General features: G+C 39.6%; 3 protein-coding genes and 1 long non-coding RNA gene across 7 annotated transcripts in view; 2 read left to right on the top strand and 2 right to left on the bottom strand.

Annotated features, from left to right (window-relative positions):
• The window catches only part of LOC109472495 (zinc finger with UFM1-specific peptidase domain protein-like), a 13,743-nt gene extending 8,249 nt beyond the window's left edge, over positions 1-5,494 (bottom strand). Inside the window, exons 1-4 of the mRNA XM_019772272.1 lie at positions 5,304-5,494; positions 3,787-3,901; positions 1,924-3,016; positions 1,345-1,445 (exon numbers count right to left, since the gene is read on the bottom strand). Coding sequence (XP_019627831.1) covers positions 1,345-1,445; positions 1,924-3,016; positions 3,787-3,873 — 1,281 coding nt within the window. The 5' untranslated portion in view covers positions 3,874-3,901; positions 5,304-5,494. The remainder of the gene's footprint in view (positions 1-1,344; positions 1,446-1,923; positions 3,017-3,786; positions 3,902-5,303) is intronic.
• The window catches only part of LOC109472494, a 116,328-nt gene that overhangs the window by 38,606 nt on the left and 60,983 nt on the right, over positions 1-16,739 (bottom strand). The gene's annotated exons all lie outside the window — the stretch shown is intronic.
• Positions 5,931-16,739, top strand: part of LOC109472496 (importin subunit alpha-7-like) — a 35,332-nt gene continuing 24,523 nt past the window's right edge. For all 4 annotated transcript variants that reach the window (XM_019772276.1, XM_019772275.1, XM_019772274.1 and 1 more), the window contains exon 1: positions 5,931-6,052. In XM_019772276.1, the coding sequence (XP_019627835.1) occupies positions 5,955-6,052 (98 nt within the window). In that variant the 5' untranslated portion in view covers positions 5,931-5,954. The remainder of the gene's footprint in view (positions 6,053-16,739) is intronic.
• On the top strand, positions 10,606-14,422 carry LOC109472504. Its single transcript, XR_002140378.1, has 3 exons — positions 10,606-10,707; positions 11,610-11,640; positions 14,023-14,422. It is a non-coding gene; the product is annotated as an uncharacterized LOC109472504 (long non-coding RNA).

The raw sequence follows: 16,739 nt of genomic DNA, 5'->3' as shown, positions 1-16,739 counted from the left end.
ACAGAGCATTTCTTGCTGATTGGCTGTTGGGATTTAACTTGATTAACACCTGCACAGAGCATTTCCATACTGACAGTATGTCTTTATTCAAGTGTTTTGGTAGGTATTTCAAGCTTTTCTGCTCCAGCATTGGAATGCGGGGCATGAACGTTTTTTATTTTATTTTGAAAATCAACAGTTTGCATTATGCAATTAAAAATCCTAACCAATAAAGTAGGGAATAGCTATCCAACTGTTGTTTTAGTTGTATGTTACTTCATATTATAGTTATATCAATGTAAATCATTGTTTTCCCTTGTGTTTCTCATTCTTTCCCTGCCATGTGGTAAAATGTGGTGAACCCATCGCTGTATTTGCTCCAAAGCAAATATTGGCCTTTTTCTAGTTAAAAAATGAGTTGTATGAGAAATTAAACGTTCTTGGAATAAACAGGCAAAAAGAACACAAGAGCATGCCGCATTTGGCGGCTATGAACCGGCTCGCGCTTCTCATTACGTAGTGCTGATGTGCGCCCGACCGCTCGATCAACGTAAATTTCGGCCTCCTTTGTGGTTCAAAACAGACAACTTCGTCCCTTTTGGCGGCTTGATGTCTTGATATAAGAAATTTTCCGCCGATTTTGGTGATTTGTTTGGCATGTTTTTGGTTGAAAATGTGTTGCAAATAAGGGGCGTGATAAACAATGGTGTCAATGGGAAACGGTTTGGGTTTTCACAATTCTTTTCAATTAGCAGACTTTTTCTTATAAGCGTTTTGCAATTAACTGGCTGCCACTGTATTTGTCAATAATATATACCGGTAACTACAAGACTTTTGTTACCGACATCAAACAATATCTTAAAAGTTTGAAAATCCCTTTTTTTCTTGAAAATTTTGGTCCTGTTTGGACACTCTTCATCAATAAGGGACAGGCAGGGTCTAAACTTTCCTATTTTGGTCAAGTTTAGTTCATTATGTTATTAATTTATGAGGACAAATCTAAGTGGATAGGTCTTGCATGGATGGATACATGAGAAAATGATGTGGGAAAGTACTTTTAATATCATTAGTCTTTGATTGTTTCAGTGCAAGCCATCTATTCAATGACCAAACATAATGGTTGTACATGACAGTATCTGTCCTCTAGATTGCCATTCAGCACCAGAGACAGTACTGTGCTAATTTGTCTAAATTTCGATTTCGATTTATTATGTTTCAGTTACTTTATGTTGACCACGTACTGACCTCTCCTGCTCATTTGAAGTTTTGTTATTTACATTCTATTTATTGTATTGCCGATTCTTGTGGACTTCAGGAAGAATAGTGTAAATTGTAACATTAATCTTTATAAACAAACAAACAAACCTGGAGTCTTCTGAATTCCTCTTCTTCTTTCTGTTTCCTGCGGCGGGTTTCTGCCTCTTCCTGTTCCTGTAGCTGAGCGGCCAGGGCATGGTCAGAAAGCTCTGTGGAACATGGAGAGAAACAAAAAAGTCACAATAGACTCTTGGAGGTGGCGCACGTGGCCTGTGTTAGAAATTGCCACGGACACATTTTTAGAGTGGGTGACTTTGGGTGACAAGTACACTTCAGAACATTTAACTTGCAGTTGCATATACATCGTGTACTCATGATTATGTTAACAGTTGAGTGACTCATGAGTCATGTGACAGATATAATACCTCTCTGTTCTTCCAGGAAATGCTATACTAATACCTCTCTGTTCTTCCTGGAAATGCTGTACTTACCTCTCTGTTCTTCCTGGAAATGTATGATGTACTTACCTCTCTGTTTTTCCTGGAAATACTGTACTTATCTTTCTGTTCTTCCTGGAAATGCTGTACTTACCTCTCGGTTCTTCCTGGAAAAGCTGTACTTACCTCTCTGTTCTTCCTGGAAAAGCTGTACTTACCTCTCTGTTCTTCCTGGAAAAGCTGTACTTACCTCTCTGTTCTTCCTGGAAATGCCCTTCCACATGTTGTGCAAACAGGTCTCCCACCAGCCCTTGCAGCCCACACATGGGGCACACTGTATCGTTGTCGAACTGTCCCGTGTTGGACGAACCAGCCTTCTCGGGGCTCAGCAAATCAGCGTGGGCCCTGTTCACGTGCGCGTTCAAATCCATGGAAGGGATGCCCCTGATGTTACAGAAGGGACACCCCATCTCTTCATCCTCAATCCTAGACGCTAGCGCACCAACGTCACTGTCAGTTATGTTGATGTTGGCCTTTTGCTGTGAAGTCTTTCTGACCTTACTCTTGGGGTTATCAACTTTCTTGTGAGGATTTCCAGTCTTGGCTGAAAGATGTTCCTTGTTGCCATTCTTCCCATGATGCAATGGGTGCGGGTTGCCATGGCGATGGTTTATCGGGGAGGACTTTTCCTGATTTCTGTTTGGGTAGTTGTTATCCACGGAATCTGGCGACAGACTTTCGCTTGCTGAGGAAGAAGAATTTGTGGACAGACCGTTCTTTGCGTACTGCGTGGTAGGAGAGTGTTCCTTGCCAGGATTTCCATCCCGACTGTCATTGCTGAGCTGTAAATGATTATCATTTCTGACATCACTGTCACTATCACTAACATATTGCACATCGCATTCATCCAACTTCCTTCTCTTGTCACTGACTCCTTCAAGTTCCTCTTCTGAGTCGGCTGCCAAGACGCCGTCATCCGACCAAGATTGACTGTTCAACGCAATCCTTCCTTTTGCACCATCTTCCATATTTTCTTCATCTCCGACATCATTTTCACAAATGCTCATTCTAAAGTCTTGGCTGAAACAAGCATCATCCTCTTCTGTTGAGAGTGCTACGTTCTGTCTGAAACAACTACCTTGTGCTTCTGGGGTCTCCTTTTCCTCTGCATTCTTCTCGCCGTTTCTTTTCTCTCGTTCCATCTCTTGGTCGATGAACATGGCCTCCTCCATGCCGATGTCCATGTCGTCTGTGTGGACTGTGTTGATGTGCAGCTCCATCTCGTCATAGCTGACTCCAGCCAGGGTACAGAAGGGGCAGGAGATGGTCTCCTCCTGGTGTACCTGCACAAAAAACGTACAAAACATGTGTTGGATCCAGGGAACCAACATGACCTATATGGTGTAGTACTACTAGCCTCCGTAGCAGGCTTATAGAACTGGGGGTTTGGTGGTCTTCGGCTGTTTTCTGATTAGCCCAGTTACGGGGGTAATTCAACCAGGCCGGCTATGTTGTCTATATGATCAGAAAATATCGGTAGCACATAAAAGATCCCAACGACCCTGAAGACCCCCAAACCCCCCGGTTTTTGGCATGCTATGGAGGCTAGTGTAGTGCTGAGTAGAGACATTATACTTTTAGCACATTTACATGTTCATTGACATGAGCCAATGGTAGTATAGCTGGTGAGAGCAGCTAGGAAATCAGTTAGCCCGCTTGCTTTCAGTAGCCTGGGTTCCATATGCGCATCCTGGTTAGTTTACGTCCGCTCCCACAGTCGCTGGTTGGTGGTAGCGACTGTGGGAGGGGACGTAAACTAACCAGGATGGAACCCAGGCTATGCTTTCAGATCAGTCGAGACCAGGATCCCAGGTTAGTCAAACACATTTCAGAAAGCTTCGCCAGTGCTGTAGATTGTACATGTATATATTTGTAGTTCCAACTTGTAACTAGGCCATTTTAGATTTGTACCACTCTTACCTAGACCATTGTTGCATATTCTCTGTTGAACAAGTGGATATTACTAGTATGTGTACAGCTTCAAGCAGAATACAAGAGATAGACCGAAAATTATTATACTAGTATTTGTCTCAAGATGTAAAAGTTTCCATACCACGACCATGTGAGACCTCATGTCGGGATCTGTCAGCCCGTCCTGACCACACAGGGCACAGGTGTACAGTGTGGGGGGAGCAGCCATCCTTATGATAGGGTTCAGACTAGTACTTCTGTGGAAAAAAAAAACAAGAAAGGCTTTAAAAAAAGCAAATCAAGGGCCAAGATGGGATAACGATGTGTGACTCAAAAGTCAAATAATGGTGACTTGACACCATCTGCAACCTTGCTTGCCAAGCTCGGCCTAGAAGACATCAAGTCTGTCGTGCAGTCCCACCGACTATGATGCCAGTGGCTGTATTGATAACATCATTGATCTGCAGCTACCTAGCAGCAGAGGTTGAGGTAGACCGAAAAAGACCTGGACAGAATGTGTGAAGAAAGACATTAGAGAGCGTGGCCTTGCTGGTGTAAACCCACTGGATAGGGCTGCCTGAAGGTGCGGAGTGACTTGACTTTATTGGGATCCACACTTACATGTAGCTTACAACAAATGTAGCTATTCTTCCTGTGGTTCTTCAAGACACACGACACATTTACACAGTGCAGACCAGTACTACAAGCCGACTGCTGCCGACCCCCGTGGCAGGGACAACAGCAGCGGTATAATCTAATCCTGGATACAACAACAATTGGACCAGTTTGTTAATAACGATTCGTCATCATCAATAATAATAATCATTAATAATAAGATTGGACATAGATAGTCACATTTGTCATGTATCATCAGTTCTTTCTTACTACGGAGATTTTGTAATACAAACATAGTTTATTAGCAGTACTGTGTGGTAAAGAATTGCGTCATTTCTCATTTTATTTGCCCCAGCTGGTTCGCCCGGTCTTTCCCTCCTGACATCTGCTTGGTTTTCATTCAAATGATAATGTATCTGACACCCAACCATCGAACAAGCAAGGAACCAACCATTGAATGTGATATACATTTATACTCCAGAAAAGCCCCCCACCCCACCCCTGGTAAAAATAACAAATCAGGATAATCCTTAAGACATTTAAATCTCAGGTGTCAACTCCTGATTGTTAAAAAGGGGAAATGTTGATACTATGGGATTTCACAACAAGTACAACAACATTTTTGTAACAGTTATGACTATTGTAATTATGTAATATGTAATATTACATTTTAACTCAAGAACAAATGGCTGACAATTTCTTATTTCCTTGTCCCCGGGACGACTTGGCAACAAAATGAATACATATATGTGAACATCAGGTGAATATCTTGTCTAAAATTATGCAAAAAAAGATGCACACCAAGTTCTAAAGCATATTTTCGTATAAAAATCATAGGTATTTATGCTGCAAATATCAGTCATGATACTGCTCAGCACATAAATTTAAAAATGTGATGTTACGGAAAACCAAGGAGGGTCCGAAGATTCATAATTTACTGAAAGTGAAACTGAATCTGTGCCACCTGCCGGACCCTCCCACACCAAGTGAAAGTTTGCCAACAAAAAATTATGATGGAAATCAAGTCACAATTAAACAATATACCTGCAGTAAGGTACTCTGATCTCCTTTTGGTTGCGCACCTAATATTTTCCATGGATACGTATCCAGTCGTTTGGACATGCACAAATATGAACAGGGAATTTCCCAAGAGAAAGGAAAATTAGTTTTATTTCGTCCGCCATTTTCGAGAGCCAAAGAGTAAATAAAACGTGCTTCACGATTGGCCCAAGCCACTGCATGAGCCAATAGAAATTGCCGTAACAGAGAGCATGGTTTACGCAATGAACTTTTCCCGGAATTGCAATTTTGCCTGTTTGTTGAGAAAGAGCAGGGCACAATTTTGCCATTTTGCAAACTAAAGAATATATTTTCTAGTTCACAACGACCTGACAGTTGACGATGTTTCTTAACCATTGTCACTACTTACTTGAGCATACGTAAAACTGTAAACTCAGCACCAGAATGAACGCTTCAGACCTTCATGTAATAATGAATTTTGCTGGTATAACAACATCGTTCACAGCCTCCTTTGTACTCTTCTATAGTAAAAGGGTATACTTATTAAAGTCGTGGCCTAATTTGTCTTTTTATGGTAAAAAAGTACCCGGCGTTCAGGTATTGCGTTGATTGATTTCAGCCATTTCGTTTCAATTTGAGTTTTTCCGGGTTTTATACTCAACTCAGTATTCGCGCATGCGAACTACGGGGAGATCGCGAAACAGCGGAGTCAGGGAAGGAAGCACGTTGTACTGCGACAGGCAACATTTTCTCGCAATTTCTGGCACAAAAAGGTGAGTTCCTCATACATTTTCTGTCAGAATGCCGTTTGATAATGTTTCTCGAAGATTATTTGAAACGATTATGAGTAGAATGTAGAAGAAATGGTCCAAAAGGAAGCGGGATTTCGACTTGGCACAACGACCGGCTGAGCTGACGCACGTCTTCACTGCAGACCTCAGATCACTGGATCGCGATTTAGCGGAATTTTTCCTCCAAATTTCACACTCAGGCCCAAGAGACTACCACGATCCACGTCTAGCCACGAGGAACTTAGTAATTCAGACAGCATCGTGACTTACTTTGGTTAAAATTCTCGCACCGATTGAGAATTCACCACGCAGGTATCTATCTCCTGGTCACTGCTCATTCGATCAAAGAAAAATGGTTCCTGAATGTTAGGGTGCGAACATTTGTGTGTTTGATGTTGGTCACATTTTAGTTCAGTTTACACGTATACGAGGAGGATCTGTTCCAAATTTGAGAGGTGGGACACACAATGTGAGCCAGTTGTGAGTTGTGAAGTGGCGTGATGTGAAAAATATGGGCGTGAATAATTAGTGTGCGGAGGGGTCGTTCTTTTTCTGGTTGAAGAGCGCTAGACGAAGCCCAAAAAATGATATCGACCTTGCTCTGGTCGAGTATGTAGGCGATCACGCACAGTCTCCCAGCTTCTGACTGGACGGAGAATTGAACGGTTTCCAACCGCACATAATATTCTCAACTCACCAGATCCGGATGACTGTCCAGTGACGTCTGAATAGTCATATTTTATTGTATAAACATAACCTGCCGGTCATACGGCGGGCATAATTTACGCTCCCTCCCCTTGTGTAAGCCATCAATTTGTTCGACCTTAAAATTATATTCTTGCAGATTACAAAGAACATGACGCAGGAATTCCCACAAATTATAAAATTTCCAGGTGCTATATCTATCAGAACTCTGTTTCTTGTACATTTTGTCCATAATTTTCACGGATAGCTGACTATTCCAATCTTTCTCTTTTTATGTCCATCTGAATCAACTGAACTGGTAAACACAAACACAGTTCACCATCACAATAGAACTAAAGAAACAAATTAGTAGCATTATTAACTGTTTTATTCCTTTTTAGAAAGCCTGAATAAATGCTGTATTTATTGATTATTGTATGAATAATTTTTTGTAATCCTTTACCCTGGTTGATTGAATGCGTCTTTTCTATAGCCCCAGGGACTAATTTCTGAAATTATGTATGTCTTACTAGTTGAGAATGTGCAAGGACACAGTGGATGTTGGATCATGAGATAAGAACTTGAAAAGATAATTATCTTCATGCTGCAGAATTTCTGAAATGTACCTAATGTATGAAATTTTAAATTGAACCATCTAATGATTACACTGAGGCTCTAGGTTGAATTAGAGTGGGTTCATAATTACGAGTTACACAGAATTAAAGCAGCAAAAGGCATATGTATCTGTAGTGTATAGCCGGTATAACCTCCCTGGGTGACCCTTTGGCGTAACACACTAGTTAATGCTGGTCCACATTAAAAGCTTATATTATAAAGAAAACTTGCTTTAACCTTTAACTTGTCAATGTCTTTTAATAGGTCATTCTACTCACTCGTGCTACATATTATTTGTTAACTGGCCAGGTGGGCATTTGGTGCTCACTATATAGGCAATACTATAGTGTTTCAGGTCAAAATTTACCCAGACCCCCCTAGGATTGTCATGCTTTTGCCTTCAGCGCTGCGGATAATTTTATGTCAAACAAAATTGAAACGACTGAAAAAATTCAGGCTGGCTGGAACACTGACAGATGTTTATTTTTCCTAGAAATTCAGACATCTGGGCAGAAACTTAAAGCAACTTCACACTTCCAAATATGTAATTATATGTGTATTTAATGCACTATTTCCTCTATTGTGTGAGTACCAAGTGCTGGCTATATCACTGTTACAGACACAAGGTCATATCAGGACACATTATTTCCATATACATCATACTTTTATGACATGACGTCAATGTAACTGCAGTTGTAATTTGATATTAACAGACAAGATTTCAAAACACTGGCCACATTTGATGTGAAAATAAATGCACTAAAATGTTTTAGTACGTATATTATCCAAGTAAAAAAATACCATGTACTCTTTCAATTTGACTTATGAATATTGACTTTTGAATATTGAATTTTATGTACATCTGGTCCAATAATAGGTTCCATGAACATTGTATTGGTACTATAACTTATAAGCCTTATGACATAGTGCCCTGAAAGCTTCACCAATCAAATATTGGCTCTAGTGTTTCAAGCATTTTCCAGACACCATGTGACGTATATCCCAGCCATAGAACCTACACTACATGAGGAGAATAGTAAATAGGGCATACTTTTATATAACCCTTTTATCACTCACTTCAGAACCCTGCTGTAAAATACTTTACAGTCTTTACCGCAGGCGGTAGCTGGATCAGATGGCAGTAAGACAATGTATCATATTCATAAAGAACAGAATTCGAAGTGACTCTCAATAATTTCCTGCAACTTGTGAAAGCTTGTGTTCTTGAAAGCCATGCTTTGAATCCTCTACTTTCCAATTAGAGGTTCAGACTCCTTCTTATATTGTACACTGTATTTCTGACATGTTTTTACTAAATGTTGTTTATTTGTTTATTGCCAATTTGCACATAAAAATAAAAACAGTATGTAATGAATTTATGTACAACCAAATGTGCGGGAGAACCCAAGAAACCTAAGGGTTTATCGAGTGGCCCTCCTGAAAATCCAATTGTTTTGACCTCTTTTTACACACGTGTATTGTAAATAAGTGACAACGAAACAAATTAAATGAAAATAAATACAAAATAATATAGAGTTAACACGACAAACTAACTAATTGAGTTAACAGTAAAGTAAGACTATCAAAAACATGTCAAATTGATCAAAACAAAACATGTCAAATTCAACAATGTTTAGGCATTTTTATCATGCTTTTTTGTACGGGTATTTTTTTTCATGCCAGTAAGCCTCCAGGTGGCAAATACAATGTATATACTGCCCTTCCAATGGAATACTGTCTTTCCAATTTGTCTTGTGCTTGTCTACAGTGCTAAACCCTAACAGTGCACATCTAATATATAACTTCTGGGGGATAAATACACTTAGATCTGTCTCAGAACCTGCAAATTCCAGAGAGCTCAAACTGGTTGGCATTTTGTTCGTGCTGGATTCTGTTACAAACCCTCTAAGCAGAGGTATACAAACTAAACAAAGGCTTTGGCTTATGTTTGAGGTGTTTTTAGGCATTTTCGTCGGGCTTTCTGTTTTGCACTGGTATCTTTTTCTTTTCCACCAGCCAAATGCTGGGTGGGATATTGGATACTGCCGTGCAAAGGATACATACTGTCTTGCCAATTCTGATATCATACATGTACTCATAACTGTCTTGCTGTCACCATAAGATCTGCTTGGAAATTGCTGTTGCAGACAGCGTCTGAATTTCAATTTTTTATCATACCCAGTAGGTTGGAGTGCCAATGTTATTTTCGGTCCTTAGTTTTAATGGTGTTGCATATGCATTTGAATTCTAATTCCATTTTAGGTGGTTAAACAAAAAATATTCTGGATGAGGAAGTCTGTCTGATATTGATATTTATTGCCATTTTTTAGCATGTTTTTGTCATCATTTCATACTTGAACTCAGTGAAGCATTTTTTAAGAGCCCCAAAACACGCAAATTATGTTTGGGGTCTCTTTATTTTTGGGCGCTACCAATAAATAGCTAGAATCAGCATATGATATGAAATATAAACAACCGTTTTCTGTCAGCGACATGACATTTTTGGCTAAGAGATATCAATGTGCTATGGGATAGGGTTGATGCTCATGCACTGAAGAAATGGCCAGGAAACTGATATAGAAAATCCAGTTTTACTGCCCTGAAATCACATTGGATGCCTTTAACTCAATCATCTGGTATGAAAGCTACATGTAACTGGATGATAATAAAGCCAAGGTCACAGGTTACTTGCCTGAGGTGACACGTGCATGTACACTGCTTTTTATATAGGATACAAGCATTCATTCTAATTATGATGGCTTTGTAAGTCAGATGTTCTTCATTATTGTTGCAAGTCAAGAAACATGGTGAAAACAATTATCAAGTCTATTCATATTATACTAAGACAAGAATCTGAAGTCTTGCATTCTATTTAGTTGTCTTTGACCAAGGATTCTATATAATTTCTATAGAATGGCACACACAAATTCTTTTGCCAGCATTCCTGACAGCATTGAATGCTATGAAATGACATTGATTTGTCTCACTCTGTGTGTGATATCAGTTCATTTACTAGTATGAGAAACATGTAATGACACTGATATTGCCCATGACGGTATTTGCACTGCCCTAAGCAGAAAGACCTGTTAATGGCCCTCTAAATCCTTGTCTGAGACGGAGGGTGAGATAGTGCTGTAGGTGGGGATTTTATCAGCCGGAAAGCCACGTACTGAATCGAACGCTTTTCGAACGAGTTTTCTTTGCAGAGCGTATCACTCCGCCGTCCGTAGCAACGCCGTTGCTAAGGACGACGTTTTCGCGGGCGGCGGGCTGAAATTTCATCCGAGTTGTTGACAGCCGATTACATCACCAGTTTCGGCCTCTGCATCAAGATGGCGGTACGTATCAGATGTGTATATCATGTGCTCTCTGTACTAACCATATTTGAGGGGTATTCTATGAGTTTTAGTGTAGTTTTGTGATCAAACTCGGTGTACAGTGAAATGAACAAAATGGCCGCCCTGGACTGATCTGAATTTTCGTCTCATTTGAATTTCGGGGGAAACCCCTTTCGCACTTGATTTTGCATATGACGATATGTGGATAAAATGTGTTGAACCTTTGGCTTTCTCCCATTATGAATATCCTGTTGGTGCGAAGTCTGCATATATTTGCAATTCCATGCCAACTGGGGTCACTTTTTTCTGCAATTTTATGGCTAAACCTCATCGTTTGTCGTTTGACTTTATTTCGGTCATTGTTGAATAATTTGCGTATATGTGCTTCATTTCTTGTAAACATCATGTTAGTGGTAAAATCGTTTCCGGTGAACTAATCTAGTCTACGTTTAGACCCAGACTCTTAGTCGTTAGATCTTTACGAGGACAGAATGAATTCTAAATACTGTAGTTAATGTTGTAGTTGAGTCTTATCGATCACGAACTTTGTAAAAGAAATCATCCCTTCTGTGTGTGTTTGTGCAAAAAATTCCCGCCAACTTTATCACGTGATGTCTGGTTGTCATACAAGAACAACAAAGCTGCATGACTGCTGCAAATTGTTACAATGTCTTGTCATAGTGTCTAAAGTTACAGCAAGACAAGTATTGTACCTTCTATCTAGTGCTCGATGATATTAAAAAAACAGTGCACAATATACATGTTTATACGCAGCTTGTGACATTTGTAAAAATTATAAATGGTTGAGCATGTATATCATTGATTATTAAAATAAAGCTAACATTCATTTCAGTATTGAATTAGGAAAAAGATGTCAAGGGGAATTTTCATTTCTGTTTCAGATCATCCTAGGCTTCACCGACTGTAAAATTGGTAAGTATCTGGCAAACCATGTCAAACTCTCTCCTGGCATCTTTAAAAAATTAGTAGGAAAATTTAAAGAAAAAGTTCAAGGACAAGGACAAAGTGGGAATGCACTCAGGTTATACAGTCACTTACTTTGATAACAGCCCCACTTGACACTTAACACTAAACAAGTACAACCAATACAACTAAGAACAAGGAAAATCGTAGATTTTGTACCTCCGGGTATTGTAATGTATGTTGCAGAATGTTGGGTGCATGTTGGGACTGTTCTTTGAATTAACTAGTGAATTCGCGCGAATACCATTTTTTTCGAAAAGTTTCGAAATGTTTGTAATTGGCTAAATGATGTGTGAAATCACTAATCCCCCCTAGCCGACTGGAGCCCAAAAATAGAAAGGACAGGAGGCATCCCGTGGCGAATCTGGCTGCCCGACCCTCAGCGACCAGCGATAATGTAAACAAACACAGTAACGGGTGTCCGAGACACGAAAAGGAAATACAAATAATCTTACGCCCCAAAACACATATACAATAAAACAAAAAAAACCTGCACCATCTACAGCCCATTAACAGAAGATACACCGAGTCCCGAGAACGTCTGAGACAGTATACCACGGTATTTGTAAGCCGAAAACATCCGAAATTGCGCAAGAGGGCGTTGACCCCTGACCCATTGGCCCACCCGGAAGTTCGCTGGCTGCGACCCGCGCGATCCCACCAGGCACGAGACGTTGATTGACGGCACATGTGGTTCACATCTGAACAGTTTCAAAGAATGCTGACACCCCTCTGTGTGAAAGGTCAGATCAGTGGTCGCGACCTCAATGGTGATTATACATGCAAAGGTCAAAAGCTGAGGCCCGACCAACACTGAAAGGGGTGTCCATCGGCGGTCTAAACGCATCATTTTCACGCACTAAAACACACATACTAAAAAACCAAAACAACGTGCACCATCTACAGCCCAACAGCAAAACGTATACCAAGTCCCAGACATATCCGTCCACCCAAACGCGAGAAACGGGTGCGAACGCAATTTTCGTCTTCCCTCACAAAACCTCCGCGCTCGGGATATACATCCCTTACCCGGAGGTAATAAAAGAACAAAATTGTGTTAGTGTTGGAGTTTGAGGAAGACCCTAGCCCCTAAAATCTACCTCAGATAGCATTGCACCAGGTTTCTTGTAAGGTTGGAGAAATCTTTTTCGAAAGTAAACCAATACTTCTTGTGGATGCCTGTGATCTTTATGTAGAAATGTAAACAAGTTAAAGAAAAGATTTGAATGTAAAAGTCAAAGTAATGTACTGATTATGACACATTCTACTGTGGTTGGACTTAAATGATTAAGGAAACTTTATTTTGGTTCACAAAAGTTCTAAAACCAAACATAGTTTAATGTTATACTATAGATATTGTGATATTATAGAATCCCTTCATTTAGTATTGTATTCTGTAAGAGTTAACTCTCCAAAATATGATCAAGAGTCTAGTTTTGCTTCTATGCTAAAAGATTTAAAGGATAGTATCAATTCTGGCACCTGGCCATCCTTTTTATATATGAATACTATTATTCATCAAGAATCCTCCAAATTTATTCCATTTGATAAATACCAACCCCCAGCATGAAAGTGACCTGTTCCAAATTTCTAAAGAAACAAATCCTGTTGTTTGCAATTTTATTGTTGTGTTAACTATGCAAAAGTATGAAATTTCTTTTTCTGATTTTGAAACTTTGGACATTTCTTTATAGCTCTAATTTTTAGGAGACTTTTCACGTCTTCCATAATTTTTTTTGTCTCTGAAGGCCAGTGTAGTTATCCTTTTCACATGATAAATTATGCATTGATTTATTCCTATAGCCAATCTGATGATTTAATGCAATTAACTCTGAAATTGCCTTGGTGAGAGTTATTTTAGTGATTCTCATAAATATTTATTTCTGGGGTTTTGGATAAATTGACTTTGGAAGAGTTTGCATAGCTTGACAAAAGGTTCTTTTACTGTAACTTCAATATAGTAGACAACATGAATAGTGGTAGCCCTGGGCCCTATGCAGCTGTCACTGAAAGTCCCAGTGGGTGGAATGGGACGTCTATACAAGCTGTACAGTCCAAATCTAAATTACTTATTTCTTCTATGCCAAGTTCAACATTTCATTCTGAATATTCTAATTTAGTCCATATTGATCAAAATTGGGAAATTCATGATGATTCAGAAAGACTTTTAACTAGTGAGGATCAGGATGTTAATTTCATAGATGACATTTACATAGGCAGCTTGTCTGCATTGAATAACATTTCAGATTCAGAATTGATTAATGAGTGAATTGGGTTTAATTTGGTGTTATATCATTCTTAATGATTTTTTCTTATTCTTCCATCTTGCAGGTGAAAGCCATGCCCAACAGGATTGTCACCAGCAGGATACCAGGATGTTATATTTAGCTTGAGATTATGGATATATATATAAGATGTATTATGTACAGAGATCTTAATTCCCATTTATTTTGTTTATTGTAATGTTAATACAATTTGGGAGCGTATTTAATATTCGATTCAGCATCCAATGTCTACTCTAACTTTCAAGCATGTGTTAAGTAATATATGTACTGTAAAAGATCCACAATGTAATGAGACTTTGATATCACAAGTATTTGATATCCCAATCCACAACAAAATGTACTACTTCGTTATTTGGTAATGAGATAAATGTTAAAGCAACCTTAATGGCTCTTTGGTAATTTTGTGTATAATTGATTAATCAATATAAAGGACAATTAACATGTATGTGAGAGAGACATGTTTAGGGATTTCCCAAGGCCCAGCACTTGTAGAAATAAACAAGTGCTACTCTGTAAAACTAGGGACATGAGGACCTGTTATCTTATTACAGTAAGCAGTACACATGGACTATACATGTAGATTGGATATAACAGATCCAGGATAAACTTACCAATAATCACAACATACAATGTACATGTTGCACTGTCCTGATTAGGGACCATAATTGTTGGGTTATCTTCCATAGGCTACATCTTACTGAACCAGCAGGTGGATACATGTAACTTTTCTAAAGTAACTGTTTAAACCCAGTGTCATTCAAATCGAGAAAAACGGATACAATTATTATTCTTTGAATTACCCCAATCATAAATCAATGTGTGAGGTATTCTAGTTCTAATGGTCCGCTTGCTATAATTAATTTTTCAAAGGTCAGGAAGCTACGAGAGTATAATCATCATGTTTCCCCGCGTTTAGGCAGACGCTGGTTTCGAGTTTTCAGATCGGCCGTAGCTATCAAGGGACCAGAAACATATATTCTCAGTGCAAAATCAAAAGAACCTGTTTAGATATGAGATGAATTAACACCCAGTGTGGTCTAACTAAAAGTAGTTTAGACATAGATAGACAATAATTTAAATCTAGCGATGTATGGTCATGTATAGGACATGTAGGAGAGGAGCGCGCTCCGTAGAACACACGTAGCTTAGACACCGTACCGGCGCGCCAGGGATGCGCGTTCTATTTGGTGTAAATTTCTGCCTTTTCCCGTAACATGGCCTGACGGAATTTCGGGGGAAACCCGTTTCTCCCTCGAAATCAAAAGTAAGTCAACTACTATCAGAAAGTTTAAGATTTGCTCTTTCTCAGCCAACAAATTTCCTCTTGGCGCGAAACCTGCATCAAGGTGAAAATACACGGGGAAATTGCACTAAAATTGCTTGCCTACTCCCGTGACATGGCCTTACCGAATTTCGGGGGAAACCCGTTTCGCACTCGAAATTGAATATAAGTCAAATATCGTCAGAAAGTTTAAGATTTGCTCTTTCTCAGCCAACAAATTTCCTGTTGGTGCGAAATCTGCATCAAGGTGAAAATACACGGGGAAATTGCACTAAAATTGCCTAGTTTCAGGTCATGATATCGACAGGGGAAAGGTACATTCTCGGCTCCAAAATTCATTGGGAGCAAATTAGGAAGGCTAAATATTATTAATAAGTTACAATAAGGAAGATATGTGATTGTATAATCCCGCGGTAAGCTTTCTTGTGAGGCGAGTCGACGCCCGGAGCCGTGGAACGGACTACTTTCTCTCGCGGAAGGAAAAGAGAAACGCATAGAACTCTCGACGTGGCTTTCCGGCTGTTTTATGTACCATTTTCAGAATGATTTACGTAAATGTATAATATCTATCATAGATCATTTCTGGGCAAGGGCTTCTCTAAAATTTAGTAGAAGTCTTTCTTTGCACCTCCTTTCCTTTCATTGAGGGAAGACATTTTTCTTAATTTACCAGTAGACTGCCTCTCATTTTAAGAAATACTTGATGCTTAATTAAGCACAAAGTATTCAGTTGTAGACGTTATTACTCCGTGAAGGAGGTCAGGACCTCCGGACGGAGTGTTGTAATCGGCTGATTTTTCATGTTCGCAGTCAAAACACTGGGTTCTCTTTGTGTAATCGGCACGCAATTTTATACGCCGTCTGCGGGCATGCCCGTGTTGATGCATGAATGTGTATTTTTGCCGTTGCTGCTTTCGCGGTCAATGTAATATCGCAGACGCACCCCTACAATTACGACGTGAATTGGAATGGTCCAGAAAAACGCGTTGTTTGGAATAGCAGTGGGGTTCAAAAAAGTTCATGCAGATACGGGGTGGTTTTTATAAGTGGTTCCAGATGTTTTTGCCCATGGTTAAGAGATGCCAAGTTTTTTGGACGATGTTCGCAGCCAAAACGCATTCTTCCGTACGTCGCATTTCTGTGTAATTTCGCGTGTGGTGTTGCATTATGTCCGGGATGATGCACGTCTTTTTATTTTTACCGTAGCTGTTTTGATATTGGAGTAAATGCTTATTTTCGAAACATCCCCATTTCTTTGAAATGGTTTCGTCCGTTTATGCAACTGTTACTGCGCTAATGACGACCAGTCGCGCCGTCCTGATACACCGCGAATGTGCGAGTGTTCCCTGTAGACAGTCCCGGGAGTCATTTTTTGCACATTCCAGGAGCCAAACCAAAATACGTTCATGAACCGAGTCCAAAAACCGAACGTGAAAATCGGATGATCGGACCTGATGTACATTTCTCTTTCTATAGATTGT

The sequence above is a fragment of the Branchiostoma belcheri genome, unplaced genomic scaffold, assembly GCF_001625305.1.
Source record: "Branchiostoma belcheri isolate BF01 breed outbred unplaced genomic scaffold, Haploidv18h27 scaffold279, whole genome shotgun sequence".
NCBI classification, from domain to species: Eukaryota; Metazoa; Chordata; class Leptocardii; order Amphioxiformes; family Branchiostomatidae; genus Branchiostoma; species Branchiostoma belcheri.
Note: the sequence above shows the minus strand (reverse complement) of the source record. Positions and strands in the feature narration are given on the sequence as shown.